General features: G+C 38.2%; 1 protein-coding gene across 1 annotated transcript in view; it reads right to left on the reverse strand.

Moving 5' to 3' along the window:
* lgr4 (leucine-rich repeat containing G protein-coupled receptor 4) overlaps nt 1-11,233 on the reverse strand; it is a 35,228-nt gene extending 23,995 nt beyond the window's left edge. Inside the window, exons 1-2 of the mRNA XM_030130832.1 lie at nt 11,049-11,233; nt 1,763-1,834 (exon numbers count right to left, since the gene is read on the reverse strand). Of these exons, the coding sequence (XP_029986692.1) occupies nt 1,763-1,834; nt 11,049-11,233 (257 nt within the window). The remainder of the gene's footprint in view (nt 1-1,762; nt 1,835-11,048) is intronic.
* Between the last annotated feature and the right edge of the window lie 11,872 nt (nt 11,234-23,105).

The following is a 23,105-nucleotide window of genomic DNA, read 5'->3' on the forward strand; positions in this document are numbered from 1 at the left end:
ATCCATTAGCGTGATAACCAACTACATATTGGCAAAGAAAATACATTAAGGGGTAAATACAGAAAAGATTTGGGGATATACAATGACTCCTATGTTCTTACAATGTACTGTATACAGATTAATCAAACTGATACCATTACTTATATGTACTTAAAACAGAAAGTTGTTTTAAACAACCATTTTTATTATTATCATTATTATTATTAGTAGTAGTAGTAGTAGTAATAATAGTAGTAATAACTGATTGCCTCATACAAAATTAGGCAAATGGACAAAGAATGAAAGTCAAGTGATTTATTGAGTGTTTCATCTTCTAAACAAAAAAAAAATGTTTGCAATTAGCAGGGTCTCCAAAACATCACTGAAGACAAAAAGAGCAAAAATAAACACAAATTTAATTGAAAATAAATCATATAGGCCTAAAAGACTTTGAAATCATCACGCAATACCTCTTGATGATAAATAGCGCTACTGATGACATGAGCCAAGCTGTGTGATATATGGAGAGCAGACCGGTCGCAGGTAACTTTCAAGAATATAAACAAACTGCAAAGGAATCAGAGAATACCTGTCATCACGTCTGCAGAGCTTTGTTGTGCCTTTGGCAAGGAAGAAAGAGAGCTGAGGAGAGTTGCGTGACTACGAAGAAGGGAATATTCCTTCCTTGTGTCTGTTCCTGTCTTATAAGGGATGGCCTGCTCTCTTTTCTACCCCTGATCTCTTTCTCTGTCAACTCTTTCTTTCCCTCTCTTTGCCCTCAGGGCCCATGCTCTGGTTCACTGACACTACTGCAGCCCTCCAGCGAAAAGAGTCATCCACCAAAGTTCATGGAGACAAGCTTGTAAAGTTGTTCCCCGAAAAAAAGGGAAGCACAAAAAGAAAGGCACACATGAACTAAGGGTTTGTGTCAATCAAGATACCCTTTTCTTGAAAAACACCCCAATGGCAGTCCATCCATTATGATGATCTAAGACGAGAAACAAGGAGAAGCAAGACCGGGTGGATTTTTTTACCCTGTTACCATGGAAACCATTGTTTTGCCTTCTTCCTTCCTGCCTTGCATTCCTCCACACAATGCGCTGAAAAGTAAATTGCCTTTCAGCAAAGCAGATTGGAGTGGTGTATGGAAAAGAAGAGGGTGAAGACTCTGCTGGCTGAAAGATGCACAAGGGCTGAAAAAACAAGCCCACAAAGGCCATGTGGAGCCGCAGCCGCTGGAGTGGAGTGTGTTCAGTCGCTGGTCATTTCACATTCACAGTGCCGCATGTTACCTGATATCAGGTAGACAGATTTTATCACGAGCAATGAGCCAGACAGCGGGGTATTTAAACAGTAAAAAAAATAACAACCACACACAAAGATTAGATGGACGCCACTTAACAAAGCTCCAGAGTGGAAATGTGTTGTTGCCACCCCTATAATCCCTTAAAAGCAAAGCTCAACACAGGATGTCACATGACTGGCGCTTTAATACAAGTTGTCTCACCTCACCTTTCTCATTGAGCCTTACTACGCCCTTTATAACTGCTCCTGTGTCGTTTCCTGAATGCAGAGTGATTCTTAACCTTGCCTCATACTGAACTTCACTTATCTTCTCCGGCTGAGAAGAAGGACATGCTCTGCACCTATACGGCGTGTTGTTTTAGCACTAACTCAAACAGCCAGGTGCATTTCATAGAGCCAAGCCCTCATGTCAATATTGTACAGTGCAAATACATCATTAGAACGAAAAAAAAAAAAAAAAAAGGAGGCATGTACTCACAGTTCTTCCAGATATGGGAAGTTCTTGAATATAAATGCTGGAAGCTCAGTGATGTTGTTCATGCTCAGGTCACTGTGGAAAAAAACAGAGTCAGTGAGAAACAAACATGTTTTCAGGATTCCATGATACCACACTAGTAATTTTTTTGTTTGTAATTCTGGTTTGCTGAAAAGGTTTACAAGTATCGGTTAAGTAAGGATTTAATATTAAGTTGCATGAACTGCTGCAAAGCTTTAAATAACAGATTACAAAACCGGTCTTTTTCTTCAGATTGTAAATTAAGGTTGGAACAGTTATCAAGGATTACAACACCCAGTTCTAGATGAATCATTAAGTGTATAAACACTAGGGTAGTTGTGTCACTGATGCTTTATGGCAGGTTCTTCTAATGGCATTTGACTGTACCTGTATGATTGTAACCTCAAAAAAAAAAAAAAAAACGTTAAAAAGCCCTTCTCTTTAGCCCCGGGGATCTTCATTTTTCAAACCAACTTCAAGTAAAGATAGGCATGTAGCAACATGAAAAATATGCACACAGGACTTGATTTGCTTCCCTACCAAAAGCTAATACGAGGCTGAGTTGACATATACTAGCAAATTTTAAACTTGTGTTTCCTACATTCAAAGTGCATAGTTTTTATTTTCACGGACAAAGTAAAGGGCGTTACTGTGAAAGAGGCAACAAAAGGCTTTTTTAGGTCTTCTGAGGAGATCTACACAGCGAGAGAAAACTTGACTCTGCATTGCTAATCTTGATTAGGAATCTACTAACATGCTTCAAAGAAGGTCCCACAGGCACTACACGAAAGAGATGGCACATATAAAGACTGAAAAAACATCCGGGATTCACCAATGAAGCGCCTGCCCTGCACCCCTCCATCCCTTTTCACTCTCCAACTGGCCATCTTGAATTTCACTGCCAGATCTCCCTAGGACCTTGTGTGTGGGCCCCTGAATCCTGCAAGGATCATATTGCCCTTCCTCTGCACTCCCCACTACACACACACATAGAGGCCTTAAAAGGCGGGCCCTGACAGAGCCCTCATCATCCCAGCGACCTATGTCCCATCTCCATTTACCTGGTGATCCAATTACCATATAGACTGTGCAGATAAACAACACTTCCATCAACATCCACCCATTTCCTTATCATTTTTCCAACCTCCACAACATCTTCAGTGGTGTTCTGCAACCACTGCTGCAGATCTGCCACCATTGGTGGTCAGAACGATACATCCCAAACCACATTTTAAAACCTTGGCCTAAATCTTCTACAGGCTGTTGACTGGTTGGAACCACATGCAGGGCTGGGGAGCAGGGGAGGCCTGCATGACTCTATCACACTTCCTCCCTCCCTCTGTTTCTGGCTGCTTTACTCATTAAGGTCCTGGCCTGTCCCTGCTAAGATAGATTGAAGAGGACACTAAAAATGCAGCTGTGATAAATGGTGACAAGCCTAAATGCTTCTACAAGGTATCAGTAAATTTCTAATCCATGTGCCAGTTGGCGTCGTCTTTGCAGAGGGAAGAGGAGGAAAGTAGCAACTTTGAGTAAAGAAAACATGGCTGAAAAGGTGAAGTATGAGCACATTCTAATGTCAGACTTTAAACATTTTACAACTATGACCTGAATTTGTCAGATAACAAGAGATACCATGATGTCATGATCTTAAAACATGATTGACCTCATTTTGGCATTTGATTATGTCCTTAACAGTGCTATGGTAGTATTTTCCAGTGTGCATTAATGCATTATCGAAAAGACCCTTATACGTTTGTAGCACTACGGTTGTTAGCAGACGTCACTATGCTACCGAGTATATTTCAGCATATTTATAGCGATATTTCAGCATCTGTCTCCCCTAAAGCATTTGGTTTTAGTTATGTTAAGTTGCAGAGTTTGTGTAATGTATTGTTTTGTTGCTATTGAAGAAACCATGTCACTATTACTTATTTCATCTAATACTGTATTTTGGTTCATTCTGCAAACACACCACATATATAAACAAACCACCAGCTCTAGTTTTAACAAAACAAAACACAAGAATACGGTGGACAGTTAGACTTCTATTTACTGACTTTATATATCTGAAGCTGTTTGTTCTTACACATGTAATAACTTCTGCTTAGGTCTGTTGCACCTGCTATATTTTAGAGCTTTATGTAAAAAATAAATCAAACAGGAATCCTTCAATGGCTCTAGAGTCAATAAAAAGTAATTTTGTCCTAAACAATATCTTCAAAATACATAAAACAAGGACATACATAAATAGAAAATATATAAAGAAACAGTGAGTCGTAAAAGAAACTATTTACAGCAGTTATCCACATTAACCTGCACTGTTTGTCTAAATTTATCTCAATTTCACTGCAAGTGCAACGACATCTGACACTGAACCACCTGATGAAAGTAGCTTCTAGGGAAATTATACAAAACAATTTTTAGATTGCAATACACGTCGTCATTTACCAAAATAACAGACTCTGCCTAAAGCATAGCCAAAACCAAATGACCACACAGAATGAAGACTGTATTAAACAAAACATCCAAGAGGGGTTAAAATGAAATCAATCGGTTAAACTTTAAAGCCCAGAGGAAAACCCTGAGTATAAGTGGAGCATCTGACAGAATCACAAGATATTTTAACTCTGACATTTAAAGAATGCTCATAAAAACATAAACAACGCATGAATTTAGAATATCGAATATAACTAAAATCAATTTGTCAAGGTTTTGTGTTGATAAAAAAGCCTACTTCATCCATCATCATGTGAGTGGATGAAGAACTACGGCCTCCTACACACCGCTCATATCCAGTCATTTATGTTTAACCATTGAGTATCCAGCAGTCTGAGGCCAACACTGGGTTTGTTGGTTTAGTGAAGTTCTAATGACCACACATATACTTTTCTCAACCATTATTAAGATCCAATCTCGATATAGGTGAAGTATGCACAGCAGTAAAAATTACAGCTTCTATAAACCAAAGTGGTCGTATTTAGTGTGACCTCCCTTCGCATTTAACATGTCTTTAACCCTTTTGTTCAGACAATATGAGATTTATTGCATTAATTTTCAGATGTATGATACCTGATTTCACTCAACAGGTCAGATGTTTCTAACAGGGGTCATACTAAATAGTGACTTTAACCCATTTATTTCAGTTTTTGTGTTTCTTTTAAGGCTGAGCACATATTTCCTGTATTTTCTTGTTGCATCTGAAGAAAAGAGAATGAGAAATAAATATGTATGCTCATTTCAACACTGAAAAAACAACACAGGCAAAGATGGCCTCAGACTTCTTCATAGTATTGTAGATTACCAATTGTTTCTATGGGAACTGTTTGACTATAACCCTCTTCAACACTATATTATAGTATAAACTACAGTTTCTCTTAAGTGGGCAGTAGAATATATTTGACACTTCTGGTCGTCAAAGGTGTTTAAGCACTTTACCTCAACAATTACATGGCACATTACCTGTAACGTTTGATACAAAGTGGACAAAGATGTCATATTATATACACCTGCAAAGTATAACCCTGTCACCATTATCGTATTTGAATAGAATGAACTACTGTGAATGATTATAAAGACTTTTAACTCTAATGCTTAATGAACGCTCCTTAATGGTTTAGACATTATAACGCCTGCTTTAATCAGTTTAACACATGGCTAGTTTAAGTGGTACCACAGCACAAAGCAGAGGTGGAGTTGCTATGGTTACCTGCAGGTTAATAAAGCTTGGCTGTACAATGACGACTTAAGACAACTTTCACATTACAGTTTCCTTGTTCTCCATTAGCTCTGGTTCTGAGGTCACTCATCAGGCCAGTTTCTCCAGTTAAAAACCAAGTTTACATTTTTATTTTCTAGCTCTCGCTAATTTTTCCTGCTCAAATGATGTGCAATACTTACAAATCTAAAGGTATTGCAACTACAGATAATTCATTTACCAGTTTATTACTTATTAGACAAAATTAAAAAAGCATTTACTGATACATCCTCTAACTTGTTAAAGTCTGCAACAGCTCACACATGATTTCAAAAGGACTCATTTCACATATTTCTGATCTGTCTGACACTAATACAGTTGTCTTCAGAGGCAACAGTGAGATCTTAGTTTCAAAAGTGTTTTTCTTGCTGCATTAAAATGTACAGTATATGCAAGTAAATCAATCTGCACAGTGCAGCAACCTTGCAGCTGAGTAAATTCACTCTAGACACTGATGAGTACAGCAGTTGTGTTGATTTGACTCCCTTATGCTGACGAAGTGTTAGAGAACTTCTCTAAAACTTTTGTCACAGTGGTCATATTTCAACGCTGAGTCTCTACACATCCATATTCATCACTTTCTGTCTACATCCATCAGACTTCATTCGTGTGCACAAGACAAGAATAAATGTGTCATCCCCCCATAAGTAATAACAATTCATCCATTTAACCAGTGGTGCATTGCATGACCATTTCCTCAAAAACATCTGGTCAAGGATGGAGTATGTGTGTATGTGTGTATAAAGTCCAAACCCTGTAATGTGCACAAGACCAATCAGTGTAAGATGGAGAAATAAAGCATTGATAATCATTGCTCCCTGCAGCTGCCAAAATGTAATCAGACATGTAGATCTGTAGAGGGGTTAGTTTAACAGTGATGCATTTTACAGAGTTAATAAACAACTAGGAACTGTGCACACTATTTATTCATCAGCAACACTTTTTGTATTTCCTCACAGAACCAAGTGGACAAATTAAGAGTACATAATCTTTAGTTGCAGGAAAAAATATTTCCGATATGTTACAAACTGATGTTCAGGTGTTGGGACTGTTCATCTTAAAAGCTTAACCTCACAGACCTTGGCATCACTTTCGCAAAAGAATATAAGTAATATTTGTTTATATCAACAACCCAAAAAGTAATGTTTCCAGCAAATTGATCTTGGGTTAATAGTTAAGTTGAAATATTTAACAGAACAATGATAAAGCAGAAATCCATAACAGCAACAGCTGGAAACAATGTAAGTGACAGAACTAGGTGCTGCATTAGTTGTGGCTGCTAAACTGGTGTAAATGAGACAAAAGATAACATGTAAAGCATAAACCACCTACAAAGAGTAATCTATGCTCCCAAGCAAATAAGAGCATTTTCACACTGGGTATCCAAGTCCATTGGACCCCAAAGTCCACTTAGTTTTATCAATGTGAATGCAAACGCTCCATGCATGAGTACCGTCCCCGCGTCCAGCTGAGAAGGTTGTCCTGGGTACAGACTGCGTGGATTCCAGTACAGTATGTATGTACGTATGAAAGCGGTCCGTACCCAAGACCGGAAGTGACCTAATCACCACACCGACAATGGAAGTGACTTAATCACCATGAGAGCATAGACGACGCTCCTGTTGTCTCCTGAAAAAGCCTTGGATCTGTACAGCACAGGCTCGCCTTATCGACCGAACTACTCTGTGATATATCAGGGACAACGAAGGTCACTCTTCTTCTCTTTGCCTCAAACAGGCTAACAGACAGAAAAGTATTGCCTGCGAACAGAACAGTCGCTCAGTTGATTACGTAAGGGTTTGTCACTTCCACATTTGTTGGATAGCTACAGAATTCCTTCCACATCACCACCTACTGTTTCAGCCCTGTAACACCCATTCATTCTTGGGCACAGGCCGTACACATGCTTGTGAACGCAACATTTGCGGGAAAAGTGTGAGTGTATCCAGGTACAGCACAGATTGGGATACCCAGTCTGAAAACGCCCTGATATTATGGTGGACCCAAGCCATTTATATGGACATATCTGAGGTAATGGACACACATTTGCTACAAAATTTGCTCCAAGTCTTTGCAAATAACCAATGATTATCTAAAACAAACCATCTAATTCACAAACATGAGCACATCTTGTACACACAGGAAGGTTGGTGTAATGTGTGCAGAAACTTGGTGTAAACTTCACACAAACTCACATCAAATGTCTCAACTCTTCAGCCAGACATTGGGGAGATCATATAGGTACAGGCATTATCTCAGACATTCAACTAAAAGTCAAATGACAGCGGATGTTTTTAAGGCTGATACAACAGCAATAGTCTGGAGCTCAAGACAGACAAAAACAATTTACTGGCTGATATCAGCTACCACTGCTTTGACAATAACAACAGCTATGCATGACTGAAATGACCCACATGTCGCTTCATTTCAAACTGGATAGCCTAACTGTTCAGCTGGATGTCCATATCTAGGTAATAACATCATAAATGAATCTGAATCACTGAACATCAGAGTCAAAGTAATTCAACATAAAATGTGATCAGAACTAAACTAACCATACAAACCTGCATCAGTAGTTATTTCCAAGGAAAATCCTAATATTTGCCATCAGCTGCTAGAGCCAATACTGTTCCTCAACCCGATTAATCAGTTTATCTCTGCCTTGAGTTACTTAAAAATAAAGATGTACAAATAGCGCTGAAGGAGATTAGGAGATAATGTCAAGTCTACATCAGAGCTATGATTATTTCAAATGCACACAGCCTCTTCCTCATTTTGAAGACGCACTTATCATTTCAGCTGCTGCGTCTCTATCCACCGACTGAAATGAACTAAACTTTTCAACCTACAAGGACAAACTGCACTCAGGAGCAAAACATATTGAATGCATTTACTTTGGCTTAAAACTGGCACAAAAATCATCTGTGAAGATGTCCTAAAACTGGAGTGCAAATGTGGTGTAACTTGCAGGGTTATTAGCTGGTGCTGTGTATTCTTTGTAGATTTGAGCCTAAGTGGAGAACAGAGCTGTGGAGTCAAGAGAAGGGGGGAGAAAGCTTAAATATTCTCCCATCCACAAGTCATCCTGTTTGGGAGCGGGAACTACTGACTGGCTCCTTTCACCTCTGCTGACCAAGAACAAAAGTATCATTCAGTTAAAAATGGACTGAGGGCACCAATGGTGAAGCTGAGAGCTCCACCAACAGAGTGCAAGACCCCTGACTCCTTTTTCGCCACAATCTACCTTATTAATGCTACAAACTGAGATAAGATTAGAGCTCCCCATTGTACAATTATATGCACACAGGTTTATACAGATACTATACATGCAGAGAAGACCCGTGCAGAGATTCAGAGGCAGGTAAACTTCATACCTACAAAAGGAGTGTTTGCTTTGTTACTGGCTGAGGGGCCTCTTCCTTTCTCTCATCTGCTTTTCTGTGACAGGACTGTTTCCATTACAGATGCCAAAAGGCAAGCTCCTGTGGGCTGTAGGTAAGAGTCCACTCCAACAATGTCATCTGATTTATTGTAAAATGTCAGGTCTTCCATTACTGAAAGTCCTCTCTAAAGTAAAGGTAAATCAACACATGAATAATGGAATGAATGTAGAATAAATAGCTGTCCATTTCTGCTACAGTGTGTTTGTTTACACACCTTGCATAACTGTACTGGTCCAGCGCCACCATAAAATCACATCAATTCCTAATGCATGATTAACATAAACACCCTGTAAAAAATCTCAGCTGAAATTGTGACAAATACTCAGATAAGATAAAGTGTTTATACATTTAACATCAGTGGACCTGAGAGTAGGAGCTCTTGCAGCTGCAATATGTCTCTCTAATCCATCATGATCCCTAACCCCAGTGCTCCACATACAAAAGACAGAGGGAGTGGGAGAGGACAACTAAAGTTCAAGAGACCAGAGGAACAAATGAGAGTAAGACCCAACCTTTCACATACTATAAAGCATTTGAAGGGGGAATATATAGGCAGTTTGCTGCTTAAAACTTGCCAAAGAGCATTTACATAACTATGTGCAGAGCAGACAGCGAGACGAAAAGATAGCGCAATCTTGAAAACAACATATTGTTTTCCAGGCAGGCCAGCAAGAGTGGCAGCAGGGGCTATGATATCACTTTGTAAAAACATTGTTTCATGTTGTTATTGAAAGTCACAGTCCCCATAATAAATCAGAGGGTTTTTTTTCCTTGAGATGAAAAAAAAATAAATAAGACTGCTGTGAGCAGTTGGCCAAGTGTGGCATGTCTTGACAGACTGGTATACGAATCTACTTCCTCTGTTTACTTTACCTAACACTTTCTGAACAATAGAGATTCCAAATGACACAATATTGGTGAGATCGAGGTTTAAAAAGTGACAGGACATCACAAAAGTGAAGTTTAAGCAATATGGCACAAAGTAGCCTATACATTTTCTAATCCAAACACATTCTCTACAGAACTTTAATAAGTCACCATTTCTTTTATTTGTTTTGTGATAGTGCACAGTAATTAGCAAAAGGCACAATACATTTTTTTTATTTATGGCTCTGACTGAGGTGGTTGCTATAGTTTATGATTAACCTAGAGGTTGTGAAACAAACTGAAAAATTTCTTCATGGGGCAATCATCAACTGGGTCTGCACTATCCTGTGGTGCCCATGTGCTCAATCTTTTTTTATAAAAATGCATGGGTGTACATTAAGCAGCAGAATAGGAAGTCTTATATGTGGCAAGACTGTATCATAATAATAGTCACTACAGACAAGCATCTGCTGTAAAAGAAAAAAAAAGTGGTAAATGTTTTTTTTTCTGTCTTTTTTTTCCTCTTTTACAGTTTTTAATGTATACTGCACTTAAAGAATGGACTCTGAGAACTACGTTATTTAAGTATAAGCTACTGACTGTTACTCACAAAGGCATAGTCCATACAAAAAAGAAAAACATGAATTTGAGATAAAGTGAAGCAAATGAAACGGTACATGTTAGGCATCACCTTAGTGTTTGGTGGATGTGTGTCTATATGTGTATATCAAATTAAAAAAAAAAAAGTGGTAAAAGGTGCAACAGCAGAAACAATTTTGATAAGAAAACACAATAAGTTGATGAAGTTTTGGCTGCTTTATAGACCCTAAAAATGACTAATCTGAACCTTTAAGTGCATTCAATGAGAGAAAACAAGACATAAGCCTTCAGAGTGGCTTTGGAAACTTGTTGCATGCTTTCCCAAAACACTGTTATCTGATACTGAGCAGTTTCTTCTATGCTGCAGATGACCTAAATGTTTATACTGGATGTAAAGTGAGTATTTTGAGCAACTATGCATGGTTAAAGTAAAAACCCCTAGGCTAAGTGACCCTAACATCTCCATTAGTGAGCTATTTGTGCAAAGTTCATCCCATGCATCATTCATTTGCATGTACATCCACATCCCAACACAGGGGCCCTTTGACGTCGGGGTCATCCACACGTGTGTTTTTTTTTTTTTAGGCTTGTATGTACTTACAGGTAGTAGGTGAAGGCGCTGAGCCCGGTCGGGACGGTGGTCAGTCCCCTGGCGGAGCAGTCTGCACCCCCATCCTCATCGCAGCTGCATGAGGGCGAACAAACGGCCGGAGTCGCGTGCCCTTGACCGGTGGCACCAGGACGAAGGAAACAGCACAAACACATCCACAACAGATCCACACGCATTTTCCCCCCACGGTAGTTCAGGTGAAAGCGGAAAAAAGGGCGCCTTTGTGTACGGTTTGAGCTATTCAGGACGTCGACTTCGGCAGATGAAGCCCGACCGACGCCTCGCGAAACAACATAAAAAAACACACCTCATATGTTCACGTCCGCGAGACCCGAAAACACGTCCGCGAGCCCCGAATACACGTCCACGTTAAAACACAAACACCGCCTTCGAAGACGAGGGGTTTACCTTCCTCTGAAACATTTCTCGACCCCGTGTGTCGTATTAACCCAGTCCGTGGAAAGAAAGTACCAGCGTAGGCGACAGGAGCATTAGCCTACCTTACGTTTTTTGAGCGTTTTCTCCATCAAATACGCGTAAAAAAAACGGGTTTTAAGCGTCGCGAGGAGAGGCTATTTCGCCGTCCTACAGGAGAACACCGTCAGCTTTCAGCCATTCTTCACGTTCCCCTCCTTCGCTCCTGACATCAACAGCGTGTTGGTAGCTCTGCAGACACCCTACCGGACAACCTGCAGCACTGGGCCCGGCCTGTGCAACACTCAAACCTGCACCACAACCACACACACACACACACATACATACACACACAGAGAGAGAGAGAGACACGACACGCGCTAATACTGCAAACCACGCAAAGAAAAGAGTGCTCGAGCTACAATGTGTACTTCTGCGTCAGCGCAAAGAACACTTTCCTGTTTTCACGTGTTGGATTGTGGGTTTGTGAGGAAGTTTAGGACACATGGAGTAAAGCAGGGGTGTCAAACTCATTTTGGTTCAGGGGCCATATTTAGCCCAATTTGATCTCAAGCGGGCCAGACCACTAAAATAATGACTTAACCTATAAATAATGACAGATCCAAGTTTTTCTTTTTGTTTTAGTACAAAAAAACAAAACAACAAAAAACAATTAAATTATGAAAATATTTACATTTTACAAAAAACATGTGAACAACCCGAAAAAACAGGAATTTCATTTGAAAAACTAGAAGCACTCGGAGAGCGCAGACCTCCGCCAAGGCTGATCAGTGCCCCCCCCCCCCCCCCCCCCCCACGCCAAGGAGGTTATGTTTTTGCCAGGGTTTGTTTGTTTGTTTGTCTGTCTGTCTGTTTGTCTGTCCGTTAGTGTGCAACATAACTCAAAAAGTTATGGACAGATGTTGATGAAATTTTCAGGGTTTGTTGGAAATGCCCCCCACCCCCCCCCCCCCCCCCCCCCCCCCCCCCCCCCCCCGTGGGCCCCCCCACCCCCGATCACCACCAAAATGTAATCATTTCTTCCTTATCCCATTTCCAACAAACCCTGAAAATTTCATCAAAATCTGTCCATAACTTTTTGAGTTATGTTGCACACCAACGGACAGACAAACACACAAACCCTGGCAAAAGCATAACCTCCTTGGCGGAGGTAATTAGTGCAATTTTAACAATATTATGCCTCGACTTCTTATTTATACATTACCAGTCAAAAGTTTGGACTCACCTTCTCATTTCAATGGCATGAGTTGGATCGCAGATGGCCAACAAGTGCTCAGCATTACTGGGAACTCCTTCAAGACTTTTGGAAAACATTTCAGGTCACTACCTCATGAAGCTCATTGAGAAAATGCCAAGAATGGGCAAAGCAGTAATAAAAGCAAAATGTGACTATTTTGTAGAACCTAAAATATAAAACATGCTTTGATCCATGCCACATTTTACATAACTCCATATGTGTTCATTCGTAGTTTTGATGCCTTCAGTGAGAATTTACAATGTAAATAGTCATGAAAATAAAGAAAAACCAGGTGAGTCCAAACCTTTGACTGGTAGTGTAGTTCTCACCCAAAATAGGTTTTAAGAGAAAAAAAATCATTTTCTAACAGGATTCTTGTTAGGTACAATGGTGTATTCACTGCAGATGTAGCAGAATACATCAGGCTTATTTTTGCAAGATCCTCTAGTCGAAGCCATTTCATTCACCTGTAATATTAAAAAAAACATTAATCATAAATTGGCAAAAGTAAAATCATCAGAATTTGTTTATTGCAAGAAATATGAAAGAATTTTGTATCATATGATGTGAAAATGCCCATAAATGTAAGCAAAAATGTTAAAAAGCCAATATGTAGCATAGTTCAGAAAGTTGACCTGACTGAGCAAAATTAATGTGATTTTTGGATTCAGCACACCAAAATTATCCTAAATCAGCTCAATAAACTTAAACAATTTGTTGCTGACCAGTGTAAGCTTTCTGCTATAGTATTATCCCACATTTACATTGGATTAAAACCCTTTTCTTTATTGTATCAGTAAGAAGGGAGGAAAATGTAGTACTGTCTATAGATGGAATTAATATTGAAAGGGTCTCTGAACTTTGCTTTTTGGGAGTAATATTGGATGAAGGTCTGACATGGAAATCCCATATTGCACATGAGAGGAAAAAGATGTCGAAGAGTATTTTCATTTTAAATAAGGTAAAGTATTTGTTAGATTACAGGGCAATGCGAACACTGTATTGTGCATTTATTTTGCCATATATTAGCTACTGTGTGGAAGTCTGGGGTAATACATATAAGAGTAACACAAAGCCATTGTATCTCCTACAGAAGAGAGCTATCAGGATTATCCATAAAGCAGATTATCAGGAACACACTAATACATTATTTATTGATTCTGGATTATTGAAATGGCAGGAGCTCGTTAAATTACAGACATTACTTGTTATGTTCAAGGCCGAAAGTAAAGCACTACCAGCTGAATTACAAGAACTGTTTGTCTTCACTTCAGAGAATGAAGAGCATAGAAGGAAAGGTCATTTCAAACACCAGTGTGCACGGACAACTTTGAAGCAGATGTGTGTATCAGTGGTTGGTGTTAAACTCTGGAATTCTCTTTATTATGAGCTGAAGGACTATAAAAACATATTCCAACTGAAAAAAGTGTAGAAAGAAAGAACAATGAGATTATATGAACAGTTGTAAGTTTTTCATTTGGCTTTGTATTTGTTTTGTATTTTGTGACATATTTATTTACTTGCTTTGGACTGGTAAAATGTTTTTGCATCATTTCATCAGGTTTATATTTATTTATGTTATGTACTTTCTGGATGTGTAGTTATGCACTTGGTTTTGTATTCATTTGGTACTATCTTTGGATGTATTTAGTTGGTTTGTCTGGCTTTCTACAGTATGATTTTATAGCTAGTTGTGTATGGCTAACCATTAAGGTTATTATTATTTAGAAGGGGGCAGGAAATATAAGATTTTCTTCATCCTGCTCCTTTTCAACCATGGGTGTGTACATGTTTGTTTACTTGATGATTATTGAATGTTTACTGATGAAATGCACAACCATGAATGAAATAAAAATAAATAAATAAATAATAAGATCAAGGAATAATTTATATCCCAACGTAAATATTTAGAAAATACACTACCAGTCAAAAGTTTGGACTCACCTGGTTTTTCTTTATTTTCATGACTATTTACATTGTAGATTCTCACTGAAGGCATCAAAACTATGAATGAACACATATGGAATTATGTAGTTAAAAAAAAAAGTGACATGACTCAAAGCATGTTTTATATTTTAGGTTCTACAAAATAGTCACATTTTGCTTTTATTACTGCTTTGCCCATTCTTGGCGTTCTCTCAATATGCTTCATGAGGTAGTGACCTGAAATGTTTTCCAAAAGTCTTGAAGGAGTTCCCAGTAATGCTGAGCACTTGTTGGCCATCTGCGATCCAACTCATGCCATTTAAATGAGAAGGTGAGTCCAAACTTTTGACTGGTAGTGTATATGTGTACATTTTGTAGAAATCAGAGGCTATATTCACACTGCAGGCAAAAGTGGCTCAGATCCCATTTTTTGAGAGTTTGAATGGCACAAATGTGATTTTTTTTTTTTTTTTTTTTTTTTTTTTTTTTTTTTTTTCAAATCAGACCCATTCCACTTTAATATGTGTTCCTAAATCACATACATATCCAGGGCTGGAGTGGGCCCCTTTTCCATGCCCAAACCAGCCCACTTTTTCCATAGAGGAGGAATTTGAATCAATGAAAACAGCAGCTAGCTCTTACAAAGCCTTTTTTTTGGGTATAAGTTCAGGTATATGTTGGTAGGTTAAAAGAAAACACTTCACTTTAACAATATGTTTAAATCAAATTTAAATCAGATAAAGATTTATATGGTAGTTAAAAAAAAAAAAAAACATGAACAAGATTAAAACGTATATCAGATTCAAGATTCAAAGTTTATTTATCATTTCAGTAAAATTAACAGAACTGAAACACTGTACTCCTGATTGTCAGCAGCATTTAGTAAAATACTAATAAAAATAATAAGAATACTCCTTTGTACAGGAGCAATAAGTTGGAATTAAAATAATTTGACATTAAACTTGCCTTTTTCTTCCCAACAGAGAGGGGCTCTATTGTTAGGTTTACACTCATTTAATATATTACACTTCTAAATTATGTTGATTATTTTCAGCTTGAAACTGGATATTTGTGATTACTGGTGTGTATTGGGCTCTACAAAATAAACTATGCTAACTTGACATTGCAAACATTGTGCATTAGCCACTGACAATACAAAATTATTTCCATATCTCTTTTACTGACTGCAACTTGGGTCTGTTCTCTGGAAAACAGGTCTGTTCATTTGGAACATGTGGCAGCATCTTCCTCCAATGCCTTTCTTTTTGTTAACCTGGCTTTTTTGGCTCCACCTGGCCTCTTCCTCCCTCCCTCCTTAATTTTTCCGCTCCAGAAAAGATGACTCGTAGGCCCAACCAACTTAAACATTTGGGAGGGAAGAATTCCCTCAGATGGTAGAACCCATAATCTACTGTGATGTAGAGGCTGCACTGTCAGATGAATGGAGAATGAATGCAGAGGAAGATTTGAAAAGTGACAGTTAAGTGTTAAAATTACTTTTCCCATCCAGCCGGCACAAACTTGACATTGACATGAGCCAGCCTATTGGGAATCCTCCCGAATTTCCAGATTAGCCACTCTGGGCCTGTACATATATGATGTTTTGCAGTGCAACTTAAGTCTGAATGGTCATGTTGCACAGACTTTTTACATCACTGAAATGCAACTAACATGCAACAAACATCACAATCATGCATTTCAGTTTACTGCAGGCTTTGTTCACACTGCAGGCAAAAGTGGCCCTGATCAGATTTTTTATGCATATGTTACCTATATCAGATTTTTTTTTATGATAGTCTGAACAGCATAAATCTGTTGTTTTTTCGTTTTTTTTTTTTTTTTTTTTCCAAATGAGACACATTCCACTTTCATATGTGTTCCTAAATCATATAGCTACATATCTGATGTTTTGCAATGCAACTTGAGTCTAAACGGTTATGTTGCACTGACTTTTTACATCATTGAAATGCGACTAACACGCAACTAACATCACAATCATGCACTTCAGTTTACTTTGGTATAAATCCTGGATGTTACCTTGTCTTAATTATGATTAATAAGAACAAGGAATTCATGGTAAATTTTACGCAACATATATCCCACCAACCTTTGTTGTTTTAAACATGTAGGCTTTGTTCACGTTGCAGGCAAAAGTGGCCCAGATCAGATTTTTTTATGCATATGTGACCTATATGATTTTTTTATGACAGTCTGAACAGCACAATTCAGATTATTTTCTTTTTTAATCAGACCCACTTTCATATGTGGTCCTAAATCAGATACATACCCAATGTTTTGCAAGGTGACTTAAGTCTTAACGATCTTTTACAACATCACTGAAAAGCGACAAACATCACAATTCTGCACTTGAGAAGACAGCCCCCATATTTACTTCCATAAACACACCGTGTGATGTCACTTCTTCTGTGTAAATCAGTTTCATGTCTGATGTTTTGCATTTTGCGATTTCAGCCTGAATAGTCACAATGCATTTCATCTGACTTTTACATCAATGAATCCAAAATTTATTTTGATTAATTATCCTAATAAACTCAGAAAAGCATCAAAATCTATGTGCATTAACCAGAATTCTTTAAAATGGAATTATTACTGCCCCTTCCCCCATAAACCCCAATTTTGTATTTATTTAGAAATTATCTGCCTCAGCAATTAAATGTGCTAATTCTGTTTGGACTGAAAACAAATGACGAAAGTGCTGGTGAGCTCATGTTTTCAGTGTATATGACAAAGTGATAAAACAAAGTGTATTGAAGTAGATCTGGTAGCTCTGAGATAAACATTCCTTTTGAATAAAACGCATTCTCTCATTAATTCTCAAAATTTCATATTCTGACGCATGCCTGTATCATGGAAACTACAGCCAACCAGCATTTTTGAATTAATGTTTTTGTTATTAGTGACTCAGACTTGGTAAAGTTTCAGTACTTTTATTCTGGGGGCATTTTACTTGAAGACCAGAGTAAGAAAATGATCTGTGTATTTAAGAAAAAAAAATATTGGTAACACTTTACTAGTCTAGTTTATAATCCATTAAGCGCACATTCATAAGACATTACAATACATTTATAATGCATTTTAAAAGACATTACAACAGTTTATGATCATGTGCAACAACTTATACCAAGATTAATAAAGTATTATAAGTGTAGGCATAATGTATTATAAATTCAGCTTTCATAATGTTTTATACATCCATACCAAAGCAGTGTGAAGGAATTTATTTTTTAGGTGGGGAACTTTTGTGAGGTTTTGTCGCTGGTCCCTATACCTATCTATTTTAGGGATTTCATATTTATTTAAAAAAAAAAAAAGTATGTGTTTGAATTAACAAAGATTTAGAGCTGCCACATTGTTTTTTATTTATGTATAAAGCAACATGTAACACTTCTATTTTTACTGTCTCTGTTCTTTTAATGTTTTGTTTTTGCAAAATAAAGAGTTATTAAGAACACTTGGATGTATAATTTTTGACTTACACTGCACTTAGAGCCAGCAGGTACTGCTCATACGTCATCATACTTGTGTTATAATATCATACAATTGCTAATATAACCTTATACAGTGTTGTTACTTTACTAAAAGCTCTTAAAGTCATCCTGTAACTTATTACTGATGTTTATAATAAGGCATTATTCCGTTTCAGAAGCTACATGTCAGAGCAGTTCTGTGTCTTTATAACTGGCTGGCGTTATGATGGTTATAATGTGTTCTGTAACCCAGGACTTCAGATTCTTCCTACAAACACTGTTGTCACGTTGGTATGGAGGTATAAAACATTATGAAAGCTGAATTTATAATACATTATGCCTACACTTGTAATACTTTATTAATTTTGGTGTAAGTTGTTGTACATGATCATAAACTGTTGTAATGACTTTTATAATGCATTATAAATGCATTATAATGTCTTATGAATGTGTGCTTAATGCATTATAAACTAGACCTTCAAGTGTTACCAAAATATTTCATTTCATCAGCATATTTTAATAGTCCCACATGAAATATTGGGGCCTATTGGGGCAGCTGTGGCCTAGAGGGCTGTAGAGTCGGCTGGAGCTTTGACTTGTGACCAAAGGGAAAGGTTGCCAATTCGATTCCATGGACAGGCAGAAAAATAAAGTTGTTGGCTGATGTACCCTTGAGCAAGGCACTTGACCCCCTATTTGCTCCCCAGGCAAGCCCACTGCTCCTAGTCTGTGGTGTGTTCCTGCATGTTCTAGTGATGGGTTAAAAACCTAAGTTAAATTTTAGTGTGTGGTTTACTGACAATAAAAAAGAATCTTAATCTTAGTCTCTTAGAATATGAATATGTGTCCCCTAAACCAGTGGCCATCATATTCCAGCATCTCAAACAGGCTGGACTAGTAATATAATAACATAACGACAACGTCAAATATTTCTTTGGGTTTTAGTACAAAAAGTAAAATGCCATTTTTCAGATGTTTATTTTGAACAACCTGAAATTTCTTGAGAACAATATTATGCCTCAGTTTATCATTTACACATGTATATTACGACTCACAGATCACAGCAGATCTACAAAGGCACAAAACATTTAGTTACAGGTATAATATCGTTAATATTGCCCTTATTTTTCTTGAGAAATTTCAGGTTGTTCAATTGTTCACATTAAAACAAAGAAAAAAATTTGGGCTTGTCATTATCTATAGGTTTTTACGCTATTACTTTACAGGTCTTGCCCTTTGGAGATCATACTGTGCTGTAGGCGACCCCTGAACACCCTTGACTGTTAATATCCTCAGGGTAAGTTTTGCACTTTGCAAATTCATCCTCTCGGACCCTTTGAAGGATCCGTTTTGGCCTGCGGGGTGTTTGACATCCCTGATTTAGAGCATGTACCCATCTCCTCCAAATATAAAAACATGGCAGAAACCACCATAAACATGTCCATACCAAAGCTGGCAGCTGATAAACATGCTCAGAGGGGGGGTTTCAACCACAAGTCTGCATGTCCTCATTTCTGTTTAATTTAACTTTGGTGCCGACAAACACAAGATTTAGCATTTCACCTATATGTAAAATTCATGTAGACTTGACTAGTAGTTTGTAAGTATAAATGTTCAAAATCAGAATCAGCTTTATTGGCCACATAATGAATCTGACTCCATCTTAACCTTTTGCTTTTTAGTCTCACACCATTTTTATAGTTTTGTGAGCCTATACAAAAACTAAATTTGTGAAACTAAACTGTATTCTTCATTCTGTATTTTTAGACATATGTTTATTCTATAATAAATGAGGGTTAAGGACAATAATGTAATGCAGAATGGGTGCAAATATACACAAAGTATATGCTGTCTGTGCCAAACTGTTATGTCAAATCATGATCTATGTTTCAAAACACCACCTTAATCTTTTAGGTCTTGAGCTGAGTCACTTTTGGAACACTAGCTTTACATAAAGACAAACCTTTCCCACATAATCTGATCCAGTAAAAGCATAAATCCAAGCATACAAATTCAGCAGAATGCAGAAAATTGAGTTTTTCACTCCCTACATGTGTTCTTCTAATGTACAAACAAGCCAAAATCAGAACCTAAGGGATGAACTGGTGTATCTCAGTAAAAGGAGGTAATTTATGGAACAATAACAGCGAAGATACAAAAGAATCCAGATTAAACAGAGTGTTTAAAAACCCCATTATATTCATCATATTATGGAATGATGATGGGAATGTAATGCCGTCTTGAATGATGTTGAGTTGTAAATGATGAGTAATGGAAAATATAAGGTATTTTGTTAAAGAGGGCCAGAAAATATAAGATTATTTTTCTTTCTGCTCCTTTTCATTCAAAATGTGGACATATTTGCTTACATGTAAAAACAGATTTTCTTTGTCTGTGTCTTTAATTTTATGTATGAAATAAATAAACTTCTCTCCGGGTACTCCGGCTTCCTCCCACCATCCAAAGACATGCACTGATAGGTTAATTGGTTAATCTAAATTGCCCATAGGTGTGAATGTGAGAGTGATTGTTTGTCTCTATATGTCAGCCCTGTGATGAACTGGCGAAATGTCCAGGGTGTACCCCGCCTTCGCCCGTAAGTAGCTGGGATAGGCTCCACGGTACCCCCTTGACCCTAGTGAGGATAAAGCGGGTTCAGATAACGAATGAATGAATGAATAAATAAACTTAAAAAGTCCATAACTTGTGATAAATGAAAAACCTACAAGTAGAGATTCAAAAAGGAAAACCAACAAGGCCAATGCCTGCAAGTTTAAGTGGTTAAAGTTAAATGGAATAACTTGTTCGTTATAACAGAAATAAACGCTCACAAATTAGAGGGTGGAAGTAAGTAATATTTGGAAGGTCATTTATCCATTTTTATTTTATTTAGCTGTGAAAGACTCAGCGAGATTATAAATGTCTTTAACTACAGCATCCTGGTCAAGATCAGGATAACAACCAGACATTCACGTACACTGACATCATATGAAATATAAGACACATATAAAATGATATTAAATCACTAAGGAAAAACATCTACAGCTGTTTCTACCTTCATAACATTTCACTTAAAAAGCATTCATTGTGCCCAACTGCTTAAGTTAAGCAGAGGGAGCCCAGTATTTTAAGGCCTTTTTTTCCAGGTTCAGTATGGAGTTTTGGAAAAGACAAATGAAACTAGAACTGCGAGCAGTTACGAACGGGGGCCAAGCCTCCCCGCCCACTCGGACCCCAGGCCCCACGGAGCCCACGGAAGTTGGCCCCGAAGGACGTGGGTCTGGGGCTGAGCTGGTGGAGGCTGGGCCCCGTTCATAAGGGTTTACAGTTGGAGTTAGTATTCCACCGTCTGAGCCGCTGTATTCACTGGAATGGGACAAATGCACCAGTAGAGTGGAAGGAGGAATGTGTGGGACTGGGATTAGTTGGAATAGATTACACTCACGTTGACCAATCATTACTAAACTTTACAGCTGGTCTCAGGAGTGACCCCACATCATTCTCACCGAATTTGAGTGTGAATCGGACCAACTTTTTTGTGACTCAGTGTTTCTCTGTTTATAGCGCCCCCTATTGTCCGATTAGCGCCAAATTTGGTACAGAGCATCTGGTTGACCTCTAAAACAAGTATATTAAGTTTGATGCTGATAGCATTTACTTTGAAAAAAAAATGCAACAATGTGTGTTTTTTAGTTAGCAAAAAAATTTGCTCGTTTATAACTAGCGCATTTTTTACAGCAGCAAACTGATTGTGATAACTTTAGATCAGAAGCCTCTGGAGATTGTCTGTGCAAAGTTTGACGTGAATGGGGCTTAAACCCTAGTAGGAGTTCAAAAAAGTATGTTTTCGATATGTAGCGACTTAGAAAGAAAAATATGCAGCGGAAGTGGGCGCGGCCTATTTCAGAAGACTCATCTCTATCCAAGGAATACAATGATGTAAAGTTTATGAATGTGTCATTTAAAATGTGGAAGTTAGAGGCAAAAACGCGTATTTGTCCGTTATAGCGCCACCTAGTGGAGTACATCCACAGTTTTTGCTCTGGTAGATCTGTGTCCTATTCTATAGGGTCCATAGAAATTTCACACCCCTCAGCAGAACAGTTCAGCTGTAGGAAAGGTTTGTTGTTTAACTTGTAATAAGCCACGCCCACATTTTTAGGCCACACCCACCTTCAAGATATGGCCTCAGGACGGGCCCTCCATCATACCCACCAAATTTTGTAGAAATCGGTGCAGCCGTTTAGGAGATATAAATTTTTTTTATTTGCAGCGCCCCCTAGTGGCCAACATTCACCAAATTCAGCTCATACCCTCACAGTCACATGAAAACTAAGGATCTAAGACCTGGTTTTGATAGCATTTACTTTGAGTGAGATATGTTACACTTTGCATTTTTTTAGCTAGCTACAGAAATTTGTTCGTTAATTACTTGCGCATTTTTCAACCGAACCAAATTCTTGTGATAACTTTGGATCAGGTCCATGAGAAGAGCGTATGTGTCAAAATTCACACAGATTGGACCAATTCCCAAGTCGGAGTTCGAAGAAGTATGTTTTTCAATTTTCGCGATTTTGCCGGAAAAATTTCATGGCGGAAATGGGCGTGGCCTAGATCACGTGACTCAGTAGTATTCAGGGAATCCGAGGATGTAAGGTTTTTGAATGTGCGACATACAGTGTGGGAGTTATAGACCAAAACGCATTGTCCTTGATTATAGCGCCCCCTGCAGGTGGATATATGTGCATTTTTGCGTCTGAGGTCCCTGCAGGGGTCTGGACCACCCCTCCAAATTGCACCACCGTACCATGTACGGTTTAGGCTGCAGTAACAGTTTTATCAACGGAAGAATAAAAATATTGATGAATAATAATAAAAATCCGTACAAAAACAATAGGGTTCCACAGCACCGCTGGAACTGTGGAACGCGTATGCTGGCATACGTGTCCCCCAGTCCCCGCG

This window comes from Sphaeramia orbicularis, chromosome 3 (assembly GCF_902148855.1).
Source record: "Sphaeramia orbicularis chromosome 3, fSphaOr1.1, whole genome shotgun sequence".
Taxonomy (NCBI): Eukaryota; Metazoa; Chordata; class Actinopteri; order Kurtiformes; family Apogonidae; genus Sphaeramia; species Sphaeramia orbicularis.